General features: G+C 41.3%; 2 protein-coding genes across 7 annotated transcripts; both read right to left on the bottom strand.

The window, feature by feature from the left end:
• Positions 1–209: 209 nt before the first annotated feature.
• vcp (valosin containing protein) lies at positions 210–9,159 on the bottom strand. The gene is made up of 17 exons (XM_034216383.1): positions 8,985–9,159; positions 7,246–7,357; positions 6,918–7,090; positions 6,686–6,828; positions 6,453–6,583; positions 6,237–6,368; positions 5,801–5,903; positions 4,788–4,921; positions 4,481–4,616; positions 3,752–3,864; positions 3,303–3,467; positions 3,098–3,220; positions 2,794–3,006; positions 2,378–2,686; positions 1,497–1,652; positions 1,237–1,391; positions 210–752 (listed from the first exon to the last, which is right to left on the bottom strand). The coding sequence occupies exons 1-17, from the start codon at positions 8,999–9,001 to the stop codon at positions 647–649; spliced, it is 2,421 nt and encodes an 806-aa protein (XP_034072274.1). The 5' UTR covers positions 9,002–9,159; the 3' UTR covers positions 210–646.
• Positions 9,160–9,432: 273 nt separating this feature from the next.
• On the bottom strand, positions 9,433–20,011 carry fancg (FA complementation group G). Of its 6 annotated transcripts, XM_034216358.1 has the most exons (15): positions 19,763–20,003; positions 18,951–19,050; positions 18,633–18,758; positions 18,306–18,490; positions 17,040–17,178; positions 16,695–16,825; positions 16,431–16,577; positions 16,051–16,211; positions 15,878–15,944; positions 13,332–13,648; positions 12,763–12,803; positions 12,489–12,662; positions 11,284–11,398; positions 10,300–10,316; positions 9,433–9,946 (listed from the first exon to the last, which is right to left on the bottom strand). In XM_034216358.1, the coding sequence occupies exons 1-14, from the start codon at positions 19,841–19,843 to the stop codon at positions 10,304–10,306; spliced, it is 1,797 nt and encodes a 598-aa protein (XP_034072249.1). In that variant the 5' UTR covers positions 19,844–20,003; the 3' UTR covers positions 9,433–9,946; positions 10,300–10,303. The 6 variants fall into 6 exon arrangements, 4 of the variants coding, with proteins under 4 accessions (XP_034072249.1, XP_034072247.1, XP_034072246.1 ...); XR_004568964.1 differs by lacking the exon at positions 10,300–10,316 and having other exon boundaries at positions 13,277–13,648; positions 19,763–20,011; XM_034216356.1 differs by lacking the exon at positions 10,300–10,316 and having other exon boundaries at positions 18,951–19,047; positions 19,763–20,004.
• Positions 20,012–21,154: the final 1,143 nt, after the last annotated feature.

Genomic DNA, 21,154 nt, shown 5'->3' with positions numbered 1-21,154 from the left:
GAGGCATGACTAAAATGCATGATCTGGTATTTTGAAAAGAAAACTCCACAGACATGTTTTGTATAGGTATGGCCCTACAATATATTATTCAAATATAGCACGATAGGTCCACTTTAAATAAAGGACTTGAACAACCTTAAGATTGAAAACGTAAATATGCTAAATCAGTGACGATGCACATGTATCAATAAAGAAGTTTTAGACGCCGATAACACTTCCATTTTGTGAGATTTTATTTTCAACAACATAACTTTGACAAATTTGTAATACATTATATGCTACTGTTTATTTAAAAAAAAAAAAAGAGTAAGTCATAAGCAATGTTTTTTTTTCTTTTCTTTCTTATAGACTAGCATAGAACCCCGCCACTAAAGCCATTCATGTTGGTTGTGATATACTGACCCCCCGCCCCCCCCTAAATTCCCTCCTAAATCTGCCTCAGTCACTCACCTTCCAGATCCAACATCCCCTAACCCCCCACCCACATCAAAGCCAGGGCAAATCAAGCGGCTACATGCTTTCTCCAAGGGTAGTCATACAAAAAAAAGGAACACATGAAAGAAGCACAAAGTCCTAAAAATGTGGAATCTGGTGAGAATTTGTACAGGTGTGATCCCGGTACTGACCACTGATGGGCAGTGGACATTTATCCGTAAAGGTCATCGTCGTTGTCTTCATTGAACACTGGGCCGGTGCCAGTTCCTCCTGAGCCTTGGGTTGGCCCGCTGCCGCCTGCAGTGCCGGTGGGAAACCTGGAGGAGGATGAAGAGTCACTTAGCATGTGTACTGGGGAAATTATCTTTGATACGGCATCATCAAATATTTAGGAACGTTTTAGCATTTTAAGTGTGAAGTAACAATCATTTGCTGTAGTCAGTGTTTCAGGGAAAACATATTGATTATTTCTAATGCATGTTAGGGCTGTGCGATTATGGCAAAAATCATAATCACGATTATTTGGGTCGAAAATTGAGATCACGATTATTAAAAACGATTATCCATTTACTTTGAAAACGTCCATTTAATGAAAAATTATTTGAACAGTATGTTTTTAACAGTTGATTACCGTGAACTTTAAGTATAATTCAACTGAAAAACCAATAAAATAATCGTCTTATTTCGATGATGTTGTTTTCATAATCGTTGCAAGCCAAAATCGTAATTACGATTAAAATACGATTAATTGAGCAGCCCGAGGCTACACACTCAAATCCGTACGACATGTCAGAAACGTACCTGAAGCTGCCGAAGCCACGGCTCTGCTGCAGTGTCTGAGCAAACATCTCATATTTGCGAATGTCGTTGTCACTGACGGAGCGACGAGCAAATCGCATCGCCTCCTCAAAGTGGTCCTTCCTGATTTCGGGCACAGGATCGTCCTCTTCCACCTCCTACGGAACAAAGAGAAGAAGAAGTTATTACACTGCAGAGACCTCTGATCAGTAACACGGCAGTAGAGCAGGTATGAAGCGATGAGCGGCAGAACAGGAGCTGACCATGGCTGACGGGTTGGTCTGCCTCTCCCTCTCTCTGCGGATCTCGTTCTCGATGCTCTCTCTGATGGCCAGCTTACACGCCCGCTGGCAGATCTCGGTCAGATCGGCTCCAGAGAAGCCATTGGTCATCTTTGCCAGGAACTCCAGGTCCACATCCTATTGACACATTTAAAGAAATTACAAACAGGATAAGTAAAGAAACGTGACAGCATTTCTCTCTCTTAGCAATGCTCCAACGAAGCAGCATGGTTAGACAGAAATAGCACACGACTTAATGACTGTTGGTGTGAAGCCTTGTTCATGTTGGATGCGTCTCTCTCGTGTACACGAGAGAGAAGCATCCAACATGAACAAGGCTTCACACCAACAGTTTAAAGGTCAAGCTGCATCTCTGAGTGGCAGCCAGGGTTCATACACTTTTTCACCAATGACTTTCAATGACCGTTACCTAATTTTCCATGAACAAAACATTACTCTTTCTCAGCAGTACCACTGAAAATAGTTTATTTTAACATGGAACAGGAAAATAAGCTCTGCATATGAAACATGTTGTGCCTATCTAAATCAAATAGGCTTACTAGCTCCTACAGACTAAAGCAACTCAAATCTCTCACCAGCAAAATACCTCGTCAGTTAAATGCCATTTTACGTTTCATTACGATACAGTATTTATCATCATTATAGTATTACTATTTTGGCGATTAGATAAAATCTAAATTATATTTGATGCAACTTTAGTTACATTTCCATGACTTTTCCAAAACGTTGGGGAAAATATTGTTTTCCATAACTTTTCCAGGGCCTGGAATTAGCATTTTCAATTTCCATGACTTTTCCAGGTTTTCAATGAACGTAAGAACCCTGAGTGGCAGCACTGTCACCTTGGCGATGGGGCTCTTGCGGAGGTTGGCCTTCAGGATGTTCATCCGGCTCTTCTCGTCGGGCAGGGGGATGTAGATGAGCTGATCCAGACGGCCGGGTCTCAGGATGGCGGGGTCGATGATGTCTGGTCTGTTTGTGGCTCCGATGATGAAGACGTTCTTCTTGCTGGACATACCGTCCATCTCGGTGAGGATCTGGTTGATGACGCGGTCGGCTGCTCCGCCTCCGTCTCCCACGTTGCCTCCACGAGCCTTGGCTATGGAGTCCAGCTCATCAAAGAAGAGAACGCACGGGGCTGCTTGACGAGCCTGGGAACATCACACAGAACGATCTTAGTTAGATGGGAGCATGGGGGGACAACACATTTCAATTTTCTCAGCAGGTTTTATGGCAGACACGCCGAGCACATCCTCACCTTGTCGAAGATCTCTCTGACGTTGGCCTCAGACTCTCCGAACCACATGGTGAGCAGCTCGGGTCCTTTGATGGAGATGAAGTTAGCCTGGCACTCGTTGGCGATGGCTTTAGCTAGGAGAGTCTTACCACAACCAGGAGGACCATAGAACAGCACGCCCTTGGATGGGGTCATGCCAAACTTGAGGAACTTGTCCGGGTGCTCCACTGGGTACTGAATTTAAAGACGGGGAGAAAAACATAGTAAGGGAAACGCATTTAAAGACCGTTTTTGATACATTTGACATTTTAAAAGATCTCCATACCTGCACCAACTCCTGCAGCTCCCGCTTGACGTCCTCCAGACCGCCGATGTCTTCCCAGGTGACGTTGGGAACCTCGACAACCGTCTCCCTCAGAGCTGATGGGTTGCTCTGGCTCAGGGCCCACTGCAGGACAACGTTGAGCATGTTAGTGAGGGCTCTGAAGGAACACATGTGCTCTCACTATAAACTCTACAACAGCTCTTACCTTGAAGTCGTCCATAGTGACAGCAAGGGAGTTCATGACCTCAGCATCAATGGTCTCATCCTCAAGGTCGATCAGGTCCATCTTCTTCCTGATGGCCTGCAGGGCGGCCTCAGAGCACAGAGCAGCCAGATCGGCACCAACATGTCCATGGGTCTCATTGGCAACCTAAAGAAGAACAATATTACTGCCTGTATACGACCGTTGTGCACTCAGATTTAAAGATTGACATTGTACTGAACATTTCAAATATAAAAAGGCACACTGGAGGATGCCACTGCCTTAAAATGACGTCAGTCCTTTATACAAGATATGAAGTAAACCTTTTGACAGTTTAAGACATTTCCCTTTCACTTAAGAGGCAGTGATAATAACCATGTGACTGCTCTCTTCAGGGAAGCAGTGTGTTTCGTGGTGTCACCCGATGGCACAGAATAAAATGGTGTACAAACCTGTTCCAAGTCAACATCGTCAGACAGTTTCATGTTTTTGGTGTGAATCTGGAGAATCTCCAATCTGCCGGTGGCGTCAGGGATGCCAATATCCACTTCCCTATCGAAACGCCCTGCGGATGGTGGAAGATCAAACACTCACTATGACAACATGCTTCAGTGAGCAACACTTGGGTCCATTAGAGTTACACTATGAAAGGGGCACATTGTATAACTGTCTGAATATAATGCTTAACACCAGGACAGAAAACAATCTAGGAAATCAGACTATTCTTTTATGAAGAGCTGTTCAGCAATTCAAAATCTGTGTACTGCGCAAATACATACAATATTTTGACTAGCTATTAATAGAGTTTGACTAATCAGCAGGAAACATGTGATAAATACATAACCAATAATCGATGAGTTAAACATAACCAGCAGGAATGCTGCCAAAACAAAAGCATCCAGGTTCAGGGTACATGCAGGAATCCTGGAGTCAAATGGAATACCTTTTAAGACCTTTTCCATACATTTTAAGACCTCATCGCCACTTGGAGTTCTAACCGGTTACATTGGCGACACACTTTACCCTCACATTTACTATATACAGTATTGATTGTCCTCCCCCCTTATCTTCCAACCATTTGGACGCAAACTTGCATTTCCAATTTTAGGTTATAGAAATGAAATGATATGCTGAACTTCATGCATTGGATGCTTCCTCTACTGCAGTAACCGGTCATTTACCGAATCTCCTGAGAGCTGGGTCGATGCTGTTGGGTCTGTTGGTGGCTGCCATGACGATGACATGAGCCCTTTGTTTCAGGCCGTCCATGAGAGTCAGCAGCTGGGACACAATGCGCCTCTCCACTTCTCCGTGAGTCTACAAAAAAACAAAACATACATTTAAAACCTTATTGTCTCAATTCAGTTATTCAAGTTTCATTTCTTACCAAGGTCTAGATAACGACCTGCACTGGGATGCATTTCAATCATGAACAGACACAGCATATGTTTGCAGCTATTGATTTAGTTTTCCCGTCTGCTCACTCACCTTCTCTCTCTTAGGGGCGATCGCATCAAGCTCATCAATAAAGATGATGGCAGGAGCATTCTTCTCTGCTTCCTCGAAGGCCTTCCTCAGGTTACTCTCGCTCTCTCCTGCCAGCTTACTCATGATCTCAGGACCTAAAATGGAACCCAAAATACTTCAGTCAGGGTTCATACACTTTTTCACCAATGATTCTCCATGACCTTTACCTCATTTTCCATGAACAAAAACATTACTCTTTCTCAGCGGTACCACTGAAAATGGTTTATTTTAACATGGAACAGGAAAACAAGCTCTGCATATGAAACATGTTGTGCCTATCTAAAACAAATCAAATAGGCTTACTAGCTCCTACACGCTAAAGCAACATCTCTCACCAGCAAAATACCTCGACATGTAAATGCCATTTTACATTTCATTACTATACAGTATTTATCATCATTATAGTATTACTATTTTGGCGATTAGATAAAATATAAATTATATTTGATGCAACTTTAGTTACATTTCCATGACTTTTCCAAAACTTTGGGAAAAATATTGTTTTCCATGACTTTTCCAGGGCCTGGAATTAGCATTTTCAATTTCCATGACTTTTCCAGGTTTGTAATGACCGTAGGAACCCTGTTCAGCTTCAGAGAAAGCTGACCTAAGAGTACATGCTATATTCAATAAGAATCATAATATGTATGGATCACATGATAAACCCTAACCCAGCAACAATAAATAAATAAATACTCGTCTGAGACACTTGCATGGACAAACAAGTGGAATAAAGTATTATCAAACAATACCATTTTCCTTAGTAAAACTTATTATGGAAGATGTTCTATTTGAGTCATTATGTTTCTTAAAAGAGTTCAAGTTTTAAAAAAAAGTATCTACTTGAGTTTTGGGATTGGATAGAATAAGACTTTGGTTTTGTCCTAACCAACAGCAAGTACAAGGCAATGCTGTCTGGGACAAACCACACATCAGAAAATGCTACATATAAGCATGTAGGTGGATGTTCTCACCATTAATCAGGAAGAAGAAAGCTCCAGTTTCATTGGCCACAGCTCTGGCAATCAGGGTCTTTCCAGTTCCAGGGGGTCCATAAAGCATAATTCCACGTGGGGGCTGAAAAGGGGGAGCAGTTGAATATCTTAAATCAAAACTTTATAGCACAAACAAAGAATGGCAAACAAAACCAGTACAAAATATATATAGTGAGTTAGTGCATCTACTTGTTTCGATTAGATGATACTACTAAAGGGAATCAAATTTAAATCTCACATCACTAGATTGGCAAAGCTCAATATATTGCGTGTTGAAATTGTGGATGGGTGTATGTTTTTCATACAGTTTCAACTTCACAATTTGTAATTCTTTAGTTACACACGCTCAGTTCAAACTCAATGAAGGCCAACGTGCCAATGTGTCTCTCCATGCATATTAATGAGGGGACCTTACCTTGACTCCGATGGCCTTGAACAGAGCAGGGTGTCTAAGAGGCAGCTCCACCATCTCCTTGATCTGAGCCAACTGCTTCCTCACTCCTCCGATGTCATCATAGCCCACCTCATTCAGGGACTCTTCCTCATCCTGTATTTTCAAACGCAACAAGTTCAAATGAAAATGCACATTTATTTCTTGGTAAATGTTACCCCATGTGTGTCTGCTACCCACCTCTCTTCTGATTGGCTCTCCCTCACAGTGGATGACGGTGTCAGGCGCAACGATGCAGTAGGGAGAGGGGTCGGTCTCTACCACCTTGAACTCCACAGCACGCATGCCTCCTCTGACCAGGAAAATATCCCCTTCACAAGGCAATAGAAAACATTGTTCATATTAACAATCCAACAAGGTTGCATGTAATACATTGTAAATGTTTTGTTCTGAAAATGAAAATGTGCACTCACCTTTACGGATTGGCCTGTATGCCTCCAGAAAGTATGGCTTCAGGTAGACCTCAAACAGGTTGCCAGTAATCCCTTCTACTGTGTCATCTATTGGCAGAACGTGGATCCTCTTTCCATACTTCACATCGGGACATGGCTGAATGCTGTAGGAGATATTATATTTAAATACACCACTTTTTCTTTTTTTAAACGGGCTGTGTAAAGAAAAGTCCAAATGTGTGCTTTTTCTTACCTGATGACATCACCCAGTCTGACCCTCAGATTGTTGCGGACCACCCTGTTCATGCGAACCTTTTCATCGGAACAGGTGTCGTCAGACAGCACAATGCAGACAGTCTCCCGCCTCTTCTTACCCTTCATCAGCACCGTGTCTCCACGGAAGAGCTGCAGCTCGTCCATCTTGGTCTTAAGAGACATTAACCAAAGTTATTTGGAGCTTTCAATGTTTATACATTTTGAATGTCAAGTCAAAAGATAATTGAATTGATCCATTACACTATTTAACAGGGTTTAGAAATGGTAGAGACATTAGCCTTGCATTAAGCCTTCTGAATGTTTACCTGAGAGAGAGAGACCACACTGTTGTCTTCATTGATGGATTCATCAACGATCAGTCTGTTGGGTCTGCTCTTCTGTTTCAGAATAGCAGTGGCCAGATCATCTTGTATCTTGCTATGAAAATAAACAAGTTGTAGATTAATAATCAAATAAACGTGGTGCACCTTTAAGGCATTACCCACATCCTGCAATAAGCAAGTTAGTAACTGTATAACAGACATTGTACAGGAAACCATTAATGTTACACACTAAAGGGTTACTTAATTATATATGTTTGTGTTAAACCAGTGCCCCTAAAGGTGTTCTGTGAAACTTCTCAGTTTCTTTGTAAAGTCTTGGGGCATAACAAAAAAAATGCTTTAAATGTTAACTTGGAGGAGAGCTTACTGTGTTCAGGGGGTAAATACAATGAACTCCTTACCCTAGGAGTTCTACACAGATCATGACTGGTGTCATATTGCTCCCAAAAACAAACAGTGTCTGAAGAGAGATTACTCTACTTAGTACTCAGGCATTACTGCATCTTAGCATTGATTGTTTGTCTGTTGTATTAGTGGTTGTGGGTTTATTTAAGAAATATAAAATCTGATTATTTTTTTTAAGAATATGAATTGTACATACATTTAAATATAAATATATATAAATGATATGAACTATTCGTGAATTCTAGTAAACTGGTAATTTATTGTGAGTATATATATCCATGTTTTCTTATTAACAGAAACTCTAAGAATAAATAATTATTTAACGTCATTTATGTAACAATAAGTGTAAACAGGCTAAACAACAAGGCTCTTAACCCCCGTGACCAAACGTTTCTTTCTGATTATATGTACAATCTGTTAAAAAATACCGTCGAACCAGTAGTCAACGGAAAGCTGTACTGTCCACAGGTTTCCAGAAAGATCCAGGATCTGTTTTGAAGTTTCTCTTTCATGTTGTTAGCATGCTAATACTAGCCTTGAAGCTAACTGACTGGCGAGCAAGCGAGCCCAGATGACACAGCAAAATAATTAGAAAAAACTTTGTAGCTAGCTTGGATCCTCAACATAAAGACTAACGTTAACACGTTATCGGTACTTCAAATACAATAACTGCCGACCTAAGCTTAGACTACGTATGTTATTTCACGACCGTTAGGCTCATAGCAAATCAGAACCCAAGTAAAATGTCAATCGTTTGGAATGAATAGCCCGTTAGCATGCTAGCTGTTAGCCACCTGGATGACTAGCGTAAACGGCTCGTGGGGCCGTTAGTCTGTTACCCACGTCTTTGCCACTTGCCCTTCATACTTATAACGTTATGTGCCCATTTACATAATGAAACGCGTTTATAAGACAGGCCGTTAGCCGGTGTATAAGCTAACTTGTCGGTGTAATGGCGTTGGCCTTGACACAGTTGCTAAGCTAGCGTTAGCATTCAAACACGACAGCGATGACTGCGCTTTGTCAAGTCGCTGTCACAGCGATGGCTAATTTGAGACTGTTAACTGGCCAACGTGTGGATGGAAACTGTCAACAATACATTGGGATAATACCCCCATATTAATACCCAACTGTCAATAGATCTGCAACAATAGGTTATTCAACGAAGGGACACAAGTGCGGAGGCTGAAGTAACTGACCCCGTTAGCAACCAAGCTAACTTAAATAAACCAACGTTAGCCGTTTAAAAGACATTTGCTGGCAGACATTGTTCAGAAACCTGCATTTTAATACGACAGAAAGATGTTGGTACTTACTCCGCTGCCGAGGACATGGTCGTCCGCCTGGTTTACTGTTAATAAATAAAGAAATTATAGCTAAATGTTTAATAGGCTTAACCGGTTCAAGATACACAACGTTCTCTGTGATTTCACACGAAACAGCAGCAGTTTCCGTGCTCTTCTTTACAATTATACCGTGAGCTGAAAGAATCCTGCATTCTGATTGGCTGGTAGCTGTACATCAGATTTGGTGGCCAATGAAAGAGTCTGCAGTCTGACGTCATCGAGAATATTGAGAAAATGTGTCCAGTTACAGATAAGGGGGGGTTTCTATTTTCCTCAACTCAACTCTTATTGGCCATTTAAGCCCGTCAAGCAAACTTCTGTCATCCAATACATTTGCACCGCGTTGTTGCTGTGAAATCGTATACATATGAAATGTCTTTTTTACTCTGGACATTAACGGCATACATGTAAAGAACAGTGCAAGTCATTTGTGAGTTTTATTTGTAATGGCAATCCATACAAAAACAGGTATAAATAGACATTTTAGAGTAACACAGTTTATTGTGTGTGTCTTCTTAAGTAGTACGTATTGTGTTATCTTATGTAACCCACAATCAATTTTAAAGTAACATTCCCTTACTCATGCCTGGCAAAATACACATTTTGTTTCTAACAAGCCAGTTGAGACCCTCTGTGACCAAACAACAGCATATCAAGTCATCTTAATTTCAGGAATAAAACATCTGCCAAATTTACCACACCATGCACTTTCAATACTTGTTTATTTTTACTGTCCAAGTAGACACGTGTTTGTTGTGGGTATGGGTTTCAGTTTACAGGAAACAGAAAGTTGATCCTGTTCAGTAAGTGATAGGGTATTCTTCTTTTGTCTCGCTCACAATAAAGGACCAAGTTCCTGTATTCTGCGGCGCAGCTCCATGGAGTCCAATTGAGGACCAGACTGGGGTTCGTGTAGGTACACTGATAGACTCCTGCAACACAGTAGGCATACACCATTAAGAATGAAGGTAACATAACTGCAGAGTAAATGTGCTTAGCTTGAAGCAGCAACAGAACAATTATACTAATAGGGGCTTTAATTGTGTTTTCTTTGAAGAACATCCTGATCAGAACAAGTATCTCAAGTTAGCAGCAAATATTCAGCATCTAAATCCAAACGTGATAGACTCCACTTCATATGTGGAATCAGAATACATTTAAAATGCATTGAGTAACCAGTTGTAATCAGATTTTAACCTCCATGTGTATATTTTGGGTTCATCGGTCTGATTAAATGTGGTCTAACTGTATTACTTTGTGAAATTGTATGTTTGAGTGATATTACCTGATCATGACAACTGCCTGCATACCAACAACAATGACAGGAAACAACAGGCATTACTGCTTTATCATTTTGCTGTAATTAAAATGTCAAACTCCAGTCTGAAATGTTAAGAAAAAGCCAAATTACCATTTGTCCTGGTATATAAACTTAAAGATAAAGTAATCTTGGTTTACCTTACACACGGTGCAAGGTCACATGGGGTCGTTACTACTTCTGGGTGTGGCTACCCTCAAATCCTACTACTACTTTCAGGCACCTTTACTCATGTAAAGCATACACGAGCTGTACACGTGTAACCAGGTCACCCAAGAGATGATAAGATTTACTTTATTGAACCTAATTTGGGAAATGTTTTCATCACAACAGCATGTTAAAAACAAGGCATTGCACATATTTAGTAGAAAATAAACAAACAAAACATATAAACATCTTAAAATAGAAAATAAAACAGAACTAAAAAGTAAAATATATAAATGACGACAGTGAAAGATACAAATCTGTAGACTATCTATCAAATAAACACTATAAAGGGCCAGATTAAAGCTAAGAAAATGTAAAAGTAGGATATTGTTTAAATTAAAGGTGGGGTATGTCATTTATTTCAGAAACACTTTTTGTTATATTCCATGGAATGCTCTTAACATCCCGATAGCAATGAATACATTAAATGCTTTGACAACAAATCCATAAAAAAAGTCATCTGTGGAAGCCGTAGCTCTGTAAAAAGCACGACCAATCATTTTAGCCGGCCCGGCTAAAATAACTGGATGGCCTACCTGCCTGTCAGCCTTCCATCTGTGCACAAACTTATCTCGTGCCCTCATTGGTCATGTGCGCGTTCGTGTGTGTTGGAGGAGGGGCTCTGTAAGGAAGTCTGAATTTTTTCGGCTGCGTGCTTTCAAATTCTAGCGCACTCGAGCTGGTTTCTCCAAAATTACCTACCCCACCTTTAAGTGTGCAATATATAATATGACAGTGTCTTACTCTTCTGAGGACTGTGGGGTGAAGCTCCAAGTGTTTTCCCAACAAGCCGCTGCCTCCCGTCTCCTGCCCAGCCTCCACAGCACCTCTCCACACCAGAGGCCTGCAGTGGCACACTCTGAGGCAGCACATCAGACACACATTAGAGTTTATAGTAAAAGACCACACAGACCAAATGCAGAACTGTGATTGTATTGCCCTCTACTAAGACTTCAAACATCTGGGAAAAAACAATACTCAATCAGAATGCTGTTCGTTGATTTTAGCATCAGAATCAGAATCAGAAACAGGTTTATTACCAGGTAGGTTTACACGTACGAGGAATTTGACTTGGTGTCGTGGTGCATACATAAAAGTAAAACAAGAATTAAAAACACAGGTAGAGAACTAGAAAAATATTTAAAATAATAAAAAAGATAGTAAAATATATAACAGTATTTACATTGCAATGGAATGGAATAAAAAGGAATACAATATGGGATAAAATCGGCAGTAGCAAAAAAAAGAAGAAAACTCAAAAAATATTGTTACATATTGTGTGCATTAAAAACAATATTCCCCTTGAAACAGATTTAGCACCCTGGGCTTGAGTAGTAGTAGGGTAACCCTAATAAGGTATATTGGACCACCACCCAGGTAGAATGGTGCTCAGAAAACAACTTGAATCTCAATTAAAAAAAATCAAGAAACTGATCGTTGATTTAAAAAAAAAAAAAAAAGAGGTGCACATGCCTGGCTACATCCCTGGAGCTTTGGTAGAGCAGGTGAACAGATTAAGGCTCATGTATAGCCTGTTTTTAATATCTATTCTCTTATTTCTAATCTCTTGCCGCTTCAAAAACTGTTATAATTGTATTTGAATGTCATTTTATAATGTGTGTCTTTTGCACTCATTACTGGATGCTTTTGATGTTTTTTGTCTAGCACCATGAATTGACTCCTGTCCTCATCCTCAACACAATCCAACACAAAAATAGAGTTCTGTTTTCTTGGTGTTCTTATGTAAAAAGTGGGACTACAATTGCATTGCTTATTACAATAAATGATCCTTGTATCATGTTGTTTAGATATCTTACAGACAAATACAGTTTGAATCATATGGCTGACCTTGAATTGCCTTTCACCCGTGCAAAGGCATACATCTTGTGTCCAACATAGCTCCAAGCTCTGCGGTCTATATCATTAAGTTACAGCTGCGGTAAGTGTACCTGGGAATGCCTGCAGGCTGAGCTGTAGGTCCCTCAGTGCCTCTCTCAGTTGGTCTGTTTGGGTGAAGCTGATGCCTCTACCCGCCAGTGAAAGCCCCTTCAACCTCTGGAGGATACACAGGTCTGTTCCCTGCTTTCCAACCATATCTGCACTGGGAATCTGCGGTTGGAAGCCTATAATTGAACAACAAAGCGACAGAATTAAATGCAGTAAGGTGTGAAAGCAAGGCAATTACTCTCCAAACTGTCAAAAAATAACACAAATCATTCTCACCTCTTTTCTTCAAGCGCACCTTCACCAGCAGGTTGAAACACCTGTAAATGCAGAGTACATTTCACATCAGTAATACATCTCTGATCTCCTGCTACATTCAAAACTCTCAGGTGTCCTGGGACGGGTCTGCTTTCTGTCCCCAGAGTCAGAACTAAACGGAGAAGCCGCGTTCAGTTATCCAAATATCTGGAACAAACTATCAGAAACCTGCAGGTCCGCTGCAACTCTTACTAGTTTTAAATCCAGGCTGAAGACTTTTCTTTTTGCCGCTGCTTTTAACTGAACTATTCATATCTTACACTGCACTGTAACTTGTATTCACATATTCCTGTGTAATTCTATATTAGCTTGTTTTACGTTTATTTTATTCTCTTTGCTTTTGAATGAGAATGTGTTTCCGCTGCACTATTTATTAATGCTCTTAATGTTTTTCATTTTTGTAAAGCAGTTTGATTGCCTTGTGTTGAAAGGTGCAATACAAATAAACTTGCCTTGCAATGATTTACAATCTTACATTTTTGTTTTTAATCTCGAAAACTGTAGGCAGAAATAAAGGCAATTGTACGGGCCTTGCGTAGTGAGTCACAGCTTGTTTCCAATCCTTCAGGTGAGTGTTGCAGTGACCATGGAGGAGGTAGGCAGCTGCCGTCCAGAGAAGCATTCCCACCCTATCTTCACCCCCCCCGCTCAGAGCCCTGCTCCCAGCCTCACACTCCTCATCCGGCTCTTCCAACACCACTCTCTCAGGCAGCAGCTCCAGTGTTGTAGTGATGACTTCATCGCACAGCGCAACACAATCAGCGGGGCGTTGGGCCATGAGCAAGGCAGCGCCGGCCTGCAGGTAGAGCTCAGGCAACCTGGGGAGGGGAGGGCTCCCAGCATGCATCTGAGGAAGAGACATACAGCCAACAGATGGGTATTAATGAGATAGGAAAGTATATAGGTAATGTGCTCTGTGCTTTTTTAAATATATCTACTGTCAGTGTTTCCCATACATTGATTTATTTGTGGCGGGCCGCCACAATTAAATATCGTCCGCCACAAATGGATCTCATAAAAAAATTTTTTTTTATTATTATCCTTTTTTTTTTTTTGGTTCCCAACCCCCGGTGTTACTGCCGGGCCGCGAAATAGCTGTGAGTTTATCGTAATATTTGCAGAATTATAAATATATAAAAATATTTTATCATAATATTTTTTTCAAAAAGTGTTTAATTTTTGCACCTATACCAGTCATATTATTTCATCCAGTAGCCTAGTTAATCTTTCACCAAAAAACCATTGAAAATGGCTTTTATGATGTTCCGAGGGATTCGGCGGCTCAGCCTCTCGAGCGCACGAGAAAGTTACCGGTGCGCCAAGTAGGAAGAGGAGCGTACAGGAGACAACCGTTTAATTGCAGACTGTTATGTTTATGTGGGGAAATGGCAGTGCATACATTTTTTGAGATATATTTCAAACTCGGACTTCATTTTAAGAACATGTCGGCCAGGGGTGTAGAGCTATTTGTTTAAGTACCGGATTGGCAAAACAGGAGAGTAAACCAGTCTGCCTTGATCTATGAATTCATGTCCGGGACTCTCACGCTATCTGCTGCCCGCAGCTGTTTTATAGAAGGAAAACTTCCTTCATGAAATGGCTGCAGCATCAGGAGGCAGCGGGACGTGTAACTCCGCTTCTGAGAAGTGCAGCACCAGCGCGCTGAGAGCTGTGCCTTTTTACGCACTGCCTTCGCTGTGTTTACCTTCATCAGAACAGCTTAAGAGTGACTGCAGGCTGCTACGTGTTAACCACACACACCTCTACACACATCTCTACACACACCTCTACACACATCGAACTGCCCGATTACTCCCCCTTTTATTAGTTTTATGAAGGAGATGTCCAGTCACCAAGGCGCATGATGTGCGTGTGTGTGTGTGTGTGTGTGTGTGTGTGTGTGTGTGTGTGTGTGTGTGTGTGTGTGTGTGTGTGTGTGTGTGTGTGCTCTGCTCAGCTCAGCTCTGTGTTTGTGTCTGTCCGACACCGGCATTTGTTTTCAAATGACCATGAACAGTAATTTACACACATCTGGCTAACTCCATAGGTAGCCTATATGCGGGTGTTCCCAAAATAAATTAGTTTAATCTTAATCTCGATGTAGTGCTAAATGCTGTCGGACGTGCACCGGAACGAACGTCACACACACACACACACACACACACACACACACACACACACACACACACACACACACACACACACACACACACACACACACACACACACACACACACACACACACACACACACACACACACACACACACACACACACACACACACACACACACACTTCATAATGCGCCTTCTCCTCGTTTTCCCATCACTGGATTATCCGTAAATCATACAAACAAAACCAAAACGTTGATTTATCTGTTTTCCCCGTTTTGGTTTTCCGAAAAAACCAAAAAACGACACCGGTTCTTTTTTAAACGTTGTTAATATGTTTTGGATGCATATTGTTCTAGTATTTGTTCAGGCTGTTACATACAATTAGCCTCTGATGCTACCTGCTGGTGGTGAGTAAATATTAAAATTAGTTAAAATTGACAACCGGTCCGCGATTTTTTTTTCATGTATCTGCCGGTCCTTGGCACAATAAAGGTTGGGAACCCCTGGATAGTGAGGTGGGCTGATGATCGGAAGGTTGCGAGTTCAAATCCTGCCTGGAACACCACTTGCCCTTCACTAAGGCACTTGGCCCTCGGTTACTCCGGGGAGAATGTCCCTGTAATTGGTCATTGTAAGTCGCTTTGGAATAAGGCGTCTGCTAAATGCCTAAATTGTAAATTATATTTTTGGGAGAATAAACCCCACAGATCCTCAACTCCGGTGTGTCTCACTCATTAACAACGCAACACAGAGCAACAACAACGTTGTCTACAGTAGCCATGAACTCGCATGTATTATCTTATTTGAGGGGGGGGTGGATGCGTGGACCACCCGAATAGGCTAAGGGGCCTTTGGCTTTTCTTGCCGGGGGAGGGGGGGTGCGGTGCCCCCACAAATAGAATCAAATTCTGTGGGAAACACTGTACTGCTCAACAAGTATGCTATGTGTCGTTCATACTTACTCCATGTTGATCTTCTGATTGAAGAGCAGCCAGCAGATCTAAATAATATTCAACACCCTCTGACACCCTGTGGAAAAAACACCCATATCAAAAATCATAATGTGCACTGCTCTCATCTCCATCTTTCTGTTTTTAAGTAAGATGCCAACAAAAGACAGCGCCTGTCTTCATACCTCCCATGGAGCACACACTTCAGGGCCAGATTGTGAAGGATAGAGAGAGCAGAGGGGACTGAGAGCATGCTGCTCAGGGATTGGCTGCACAGCAGTAAGGACGGGGAGAGGAGAGGGGTACCGGCCAGAGGGGGCTCTGTGGCGGAGGGCAACATCAGAGTCTGTGGGACAAGAGAGGCTTCATGTTTCACTATGCAGGCCTACATTTACATGAATATATGTCAGTGAGCCAAAGTACATTTAGTTAACTAGGCAGATACTATGTTTTTAACAACATTAGTGTCTCTACAACTACAAGGCAAACACTTAGACTTATTTCACAGGCATTTGACACTTATTTATTTGTTGCTTTGTATGTACTGATGATGTGTGCTACTCACTGAGTGCAGCAAACGCAGAGCTTGTATCTCAGCCTGTGTGTTGCCAAGCTGCCTGTAAATGAGCATGCTCCGGTACAGAGCACACAAACACCGGCGATCTGTTTCCAGAGCTTTCCTGTAACACTGCAAGGCCATCTGAGGGCGGCCCTGCAGACAAATGCAAACACACTCACACTCTCACTGCATGCACATCTAAAAACTGTAAAATATATGCTCATTTTATTTTTTTAGTACTGTTTGAGTAGTCAACGTTTGCATGTGTACCATATGGGCGAGGCAGGATCCTGAGAGGAGGTGTGTGTATGCTATTAGAGTCCTGGGAGCAGGCAGAGAGGAAGCTGTGTGGAGAGCAGACAGCGCTTCTGAACTCTGACCTTCACTCAAGCTTTCTGCACCTTAAGACATACAGAGGACAGCAAAACATATGATTAGTTACTCAATTCCTCCAAGAGAGGGAGACAGATCTTCCCTATACTACTACTGAATTATAATCATGTTGTCTTTCATTGGCCTCCATGCAAAAGTATTACCTATATGCTACACACAATATTTAGCCAATTGTATCTTCTCTTCAAATATGCATTAACTAAAAATAAGAATGTTGCTGACCTTGGGCAATGTAAGTGCAGATCTGCAATAATTCAACCAGCTTCCTTGGGTCCATCACCAGTAGAGGATCGTCAGAGGACTTCCTCCCCTTATCCCAAACTTCAGTAGACAGTCTTTCAAACACAGACATCAACTCATTCTGTATAACAGGAAAAATACAGTATAGTTTAACTGGATGCCACAAAGTCGGGGACTGGACACGTAAGCATGCCAGCAAATATATATTATGAAGAATATAATTGTCATATACTTGATTTCTGTGTCTGTTTTTGTGTGTGTGTACATAGTTGGGTTGTGGCGCGTGTTATGGCATATCACAATAAAAAACACTCACAATAAGTTGATCTTGGAGAATTTACATGATCGGAATATTCATGAGTATCATTTCAGGAGTGAATTGAAAAAGCTGATTGGTTTGCTATCATGGTCGAGTAAACCTATTAAAACATGGTGGGGTTTACTTGGAAATTACTTGGAGGTGTTGTTTTATGAGGATATGAGGACTTTGGTGGAGTGGTTTGGTCTACACCAGTGGTTCTTAACTGGTGGGTCGCGGACCCGTTTCGAGTGGGTCGCAGATGTGTGAGTGAAGAAAAAACAAAGTTGAAAAAATATATATCTTCTTTTTTTTGTGTGGAAAAAAGTCAAACTTTTATTTTGAAGGCCCGATTTTCTAACACTGTGCGTGCAGTAGGCGTTGGACTGGAAGATCCGGAGACCATAAACGGTTTTGAAAACTTCTGTCATGTAGTGATCATTTTCTCAATAAAACATCTTTGCTGATGTTTTTTCGTGTCTTCTGGCCAATCAGAATCAGGAGTGTACCAGAATGCGTAGTTTATATGTTAGTATTTCAAAAAATCTCCTATGGGGGAGAATCCCCCCAGACCCCCTGCTGGGGTTGGGTTTTCAGCATGTGTGCCTTTTTATGTTATACAGTTCAGCTTTGATTCCATCATCTCATTAAACCTTATTTAAAAGCATACTTTAGTTCTGTGAAGGGTTATATGCACTGTACTTCACTTTCATTAATCTTGTATGCTGAAAAGCGTATATATTACAGCAAACATTTTTGTTGAATAGATTTCAGTTGTTCAAATTTCAGGTCGCGATTTATTGACAAAGGAAAAAGTGGGTCCCGAGGCCTGACCAGTTGAGAACCACTGGTCTACACTATCCTGTACTGTACTGAACGGAGGTCACGCAGAGTCCCTTTAACCACAATAAACATGTGAGGAGGAACACAGCCTAAGAACAGGATCTTACCTGAAATTCCTGTATAGTTTTCAGCTGACAGGTAGACAGCCATATTGCCCACTGCAGACAGAGAAGGCGCAGTACACAGGGAGCCAAAGCGGTGTTTCCCACTGATTTAAGAACTGTTCTCCAAAACAAATGAGGGTCCGAGGCAGCAGGGTCATCTTCTGTAGAAGTACTGTGTACTTGTAGAACTGCGAAAAACAATAGCAGGCTGTTAAAAGTCAGAGCTGAGCTATTTTTCAAAACAATAATACAACTGAATGGCCCTTGTGTATGGCACGAGTTCCAGTTTCGTCTTCATGTCTCGTTTTGTCATTTAACAGTTGAACCTACCTCTCTCTGTGGATTGTGTGAGGAGCAGCTCAGCTTCTGAGAACTGAGACTGAGCAGTGAAGCAAACACAAGCATTGTACACCACTGTCAGCTCCAACTGTGTGTGATCTGCAAGAGGAGGGATACCTGCAGGATGGGACACAGGGACATACAAAGAGTGAGACAGAGGAAGCTTAAAAGGTAACAGCTGAGCTCTCTGCATCAACAAATGAGACCCAGATGGGTTTCTGACCTAAGAGGTGGTGATTCCCACTACCCTACAATGGATTTTAGATACATTCAAACATGCATGTCACCATAATGAAGGACTTGGATCACCTTGGATTTTCATTAAAAGTTTGTGAAACTCAGAGGAACAGCATCTCAGATGGGTCTGGCTCTGGTCTCGTCCGAGGGTATCTCCTCCTCCTACTTGCTGCTGAAATAATACATTGAAAGAAAACGTTGTAACTTTACTATCATACTGAGAGTATTAAGATGTTATGCTACTGTAGATTGCTACTGTACTACACATTAATATGGGCATATTTAAGGGAATGTATCACAACATATATTAGGTCTAGTTTTAAATGATCGCTCCAAAAAGACTCTATACAAAACACATTATTAGTTTATAATTATTGCAAAACCCAACAGTATTTGCATCGGTTCAACTCATCCAGCTACAGCAATACAATTACCTTGTAAGATGTTAACATTATGTAATTATAATAATATTATGTAAAGCATTAAAATAGCAATATAAAATTAACGAAAAGCCATTCTGGATAATGACTAATTTCCCTTTGAAATAAGAAGTATATTTTTTTGTCAATACTACAGACTTTGAGTTCAATTTTAAATGCGGGACATTATTATTGTACTGCCATATTTACTACATTAATCGACTAAAATCCTTATTGTGCCTCTGGTTTTAATCATCAATACAAAACACATGCAATGAAACTTTCATATTTCAACTATCATATCATATCTTTATGTTTAATGTTAGTCAAACTAAAATACGGTTTTAATGCTCTTTATTCTATTCTCAAGTATAGAGAGTATACTAATATAACGCTAAATTAAGGTTACAGTATTTAACAGAGTTGTTGATGCTAGCGTTGAGACGAGACACTTAAACTTCCTACCTTCCATTTGTTTACTAACTCGTTGTTTTCCTGGACCCATCTCTCTAACAAATGAAGAGGTTGAAACGTTTTAATAGACATTACATCGCTGTTTTGTGTAAAAGTTAGACGTGTTTTGTTTAAACTTTCCCTCGTTTGTGGAAAGGGAGCTGAAACAGGAAGTAAACATTAGTGAGGTTGTTTTTAACATTGGGGCTGTGCTGCCCCCTGTGGACAAAGCAGGAAACTACACCTGCAGTCTGCTAACTGTCCAGCAGGTGGTGCTGCTGCAGCGCCAACAACACTTGTGTTCTAGAAACTTCAATTTTAGGATTTGTTTTTTTACAGCCATCAACCTGAAGTGTTTCTGCTGTTTATGTGTGTTTATTAGCTCTATAATCAACAAAATAAGCAAACAGATATAGACATGATTGCACATCTTTTATATATTCAGGTTTAAAGCAAGTGAACATAAGCCAAGGCCGTAATTGTATTGGTGCTGTGTCATCCTTGAGCCTGCCAGGATGGCCATTTTTCTAGTTGTCCTTACCAAGGTGACTCCCTCTTTTCTCACCCATTTCCACTCCCCTCACCCATCTATCATCCCTCCATCAATGCATCGTCTTGTTCCCTGTTGTCTGCAACCTCCATAGCTTCATTACAATCTTCCAGCTATTCCCTTCTTTCATTGTCTTAAATCACAGAAAACTCTAAATATATCATCATGGAAAAACATCCACTGCTTCACTCTCAAAGACTTGCAGATGCACAGGCATGCACACACAAACACAAAAGATGACTTTATGTCTGATTCGACACATATTTTTCCTCCTAGGGTTTCACTTCTCTTGTGGCATTTTTCCATTTCTTTCCATGCATTAAAGTGCAAGGTCATCAAATGGCTGAAGCCTCCCATCTCATTGGATGCTGTCCCTCTGACAATGTCATTCACATGGCAGGAATTCAAACTTTCACAAGAAAGGTTTGACAAATAATGTAACTGCGACAAATCCACCCCTGGCAGCAGCAGGGGCGGATCTACCGGGGTGGCATGGGGTGGCAACTGCCACCCTAAACAATAGCCTTGCCACCCCAGCTGCCACCCCAGTTGGCATCTTTGTTTTGAAAGAAAAGTTGTGGCTCATCGGACATTTATGAGAGAAAATCTCTAATGTCCGAGTGCAAATGAATGCAGCACAAGATGCACGTCATGTAACCCCTCCCCCGGTCCTGGCGCGAGAGTGGAAATATGATGGCTAATTCACTTGAACGGGGGGACGGCGCAAAACGAGAAGCCTTTCGGACCCAAGCACTGAAGGAATGAGGTAGTTGCGGTCTCCAATGACAGAGAAGAGAATGTCAAGTTTGGCTGTACTCAGCATTGAATCAAAACGCACTACAGCTGTTGATCTT

This window comes from Gymnodraco acuticeps, unplaced genomic scaffold (genome assembly GCF_902827175.1).
Source record: "Gymnodraco acuticeps unplaced genomic scaffold, fGymAcu1.1, whole genome shotgun sequence".
NCBI lineage: Eukaryota > Metazoa > Chordata > Actinopteri > Perciformes > Bathydraconidae > Gymnodraco > Gymnodraco acuticeps.
This window is presented reverse-complemented; position numbering and strand designations above follow the sequence as displayed.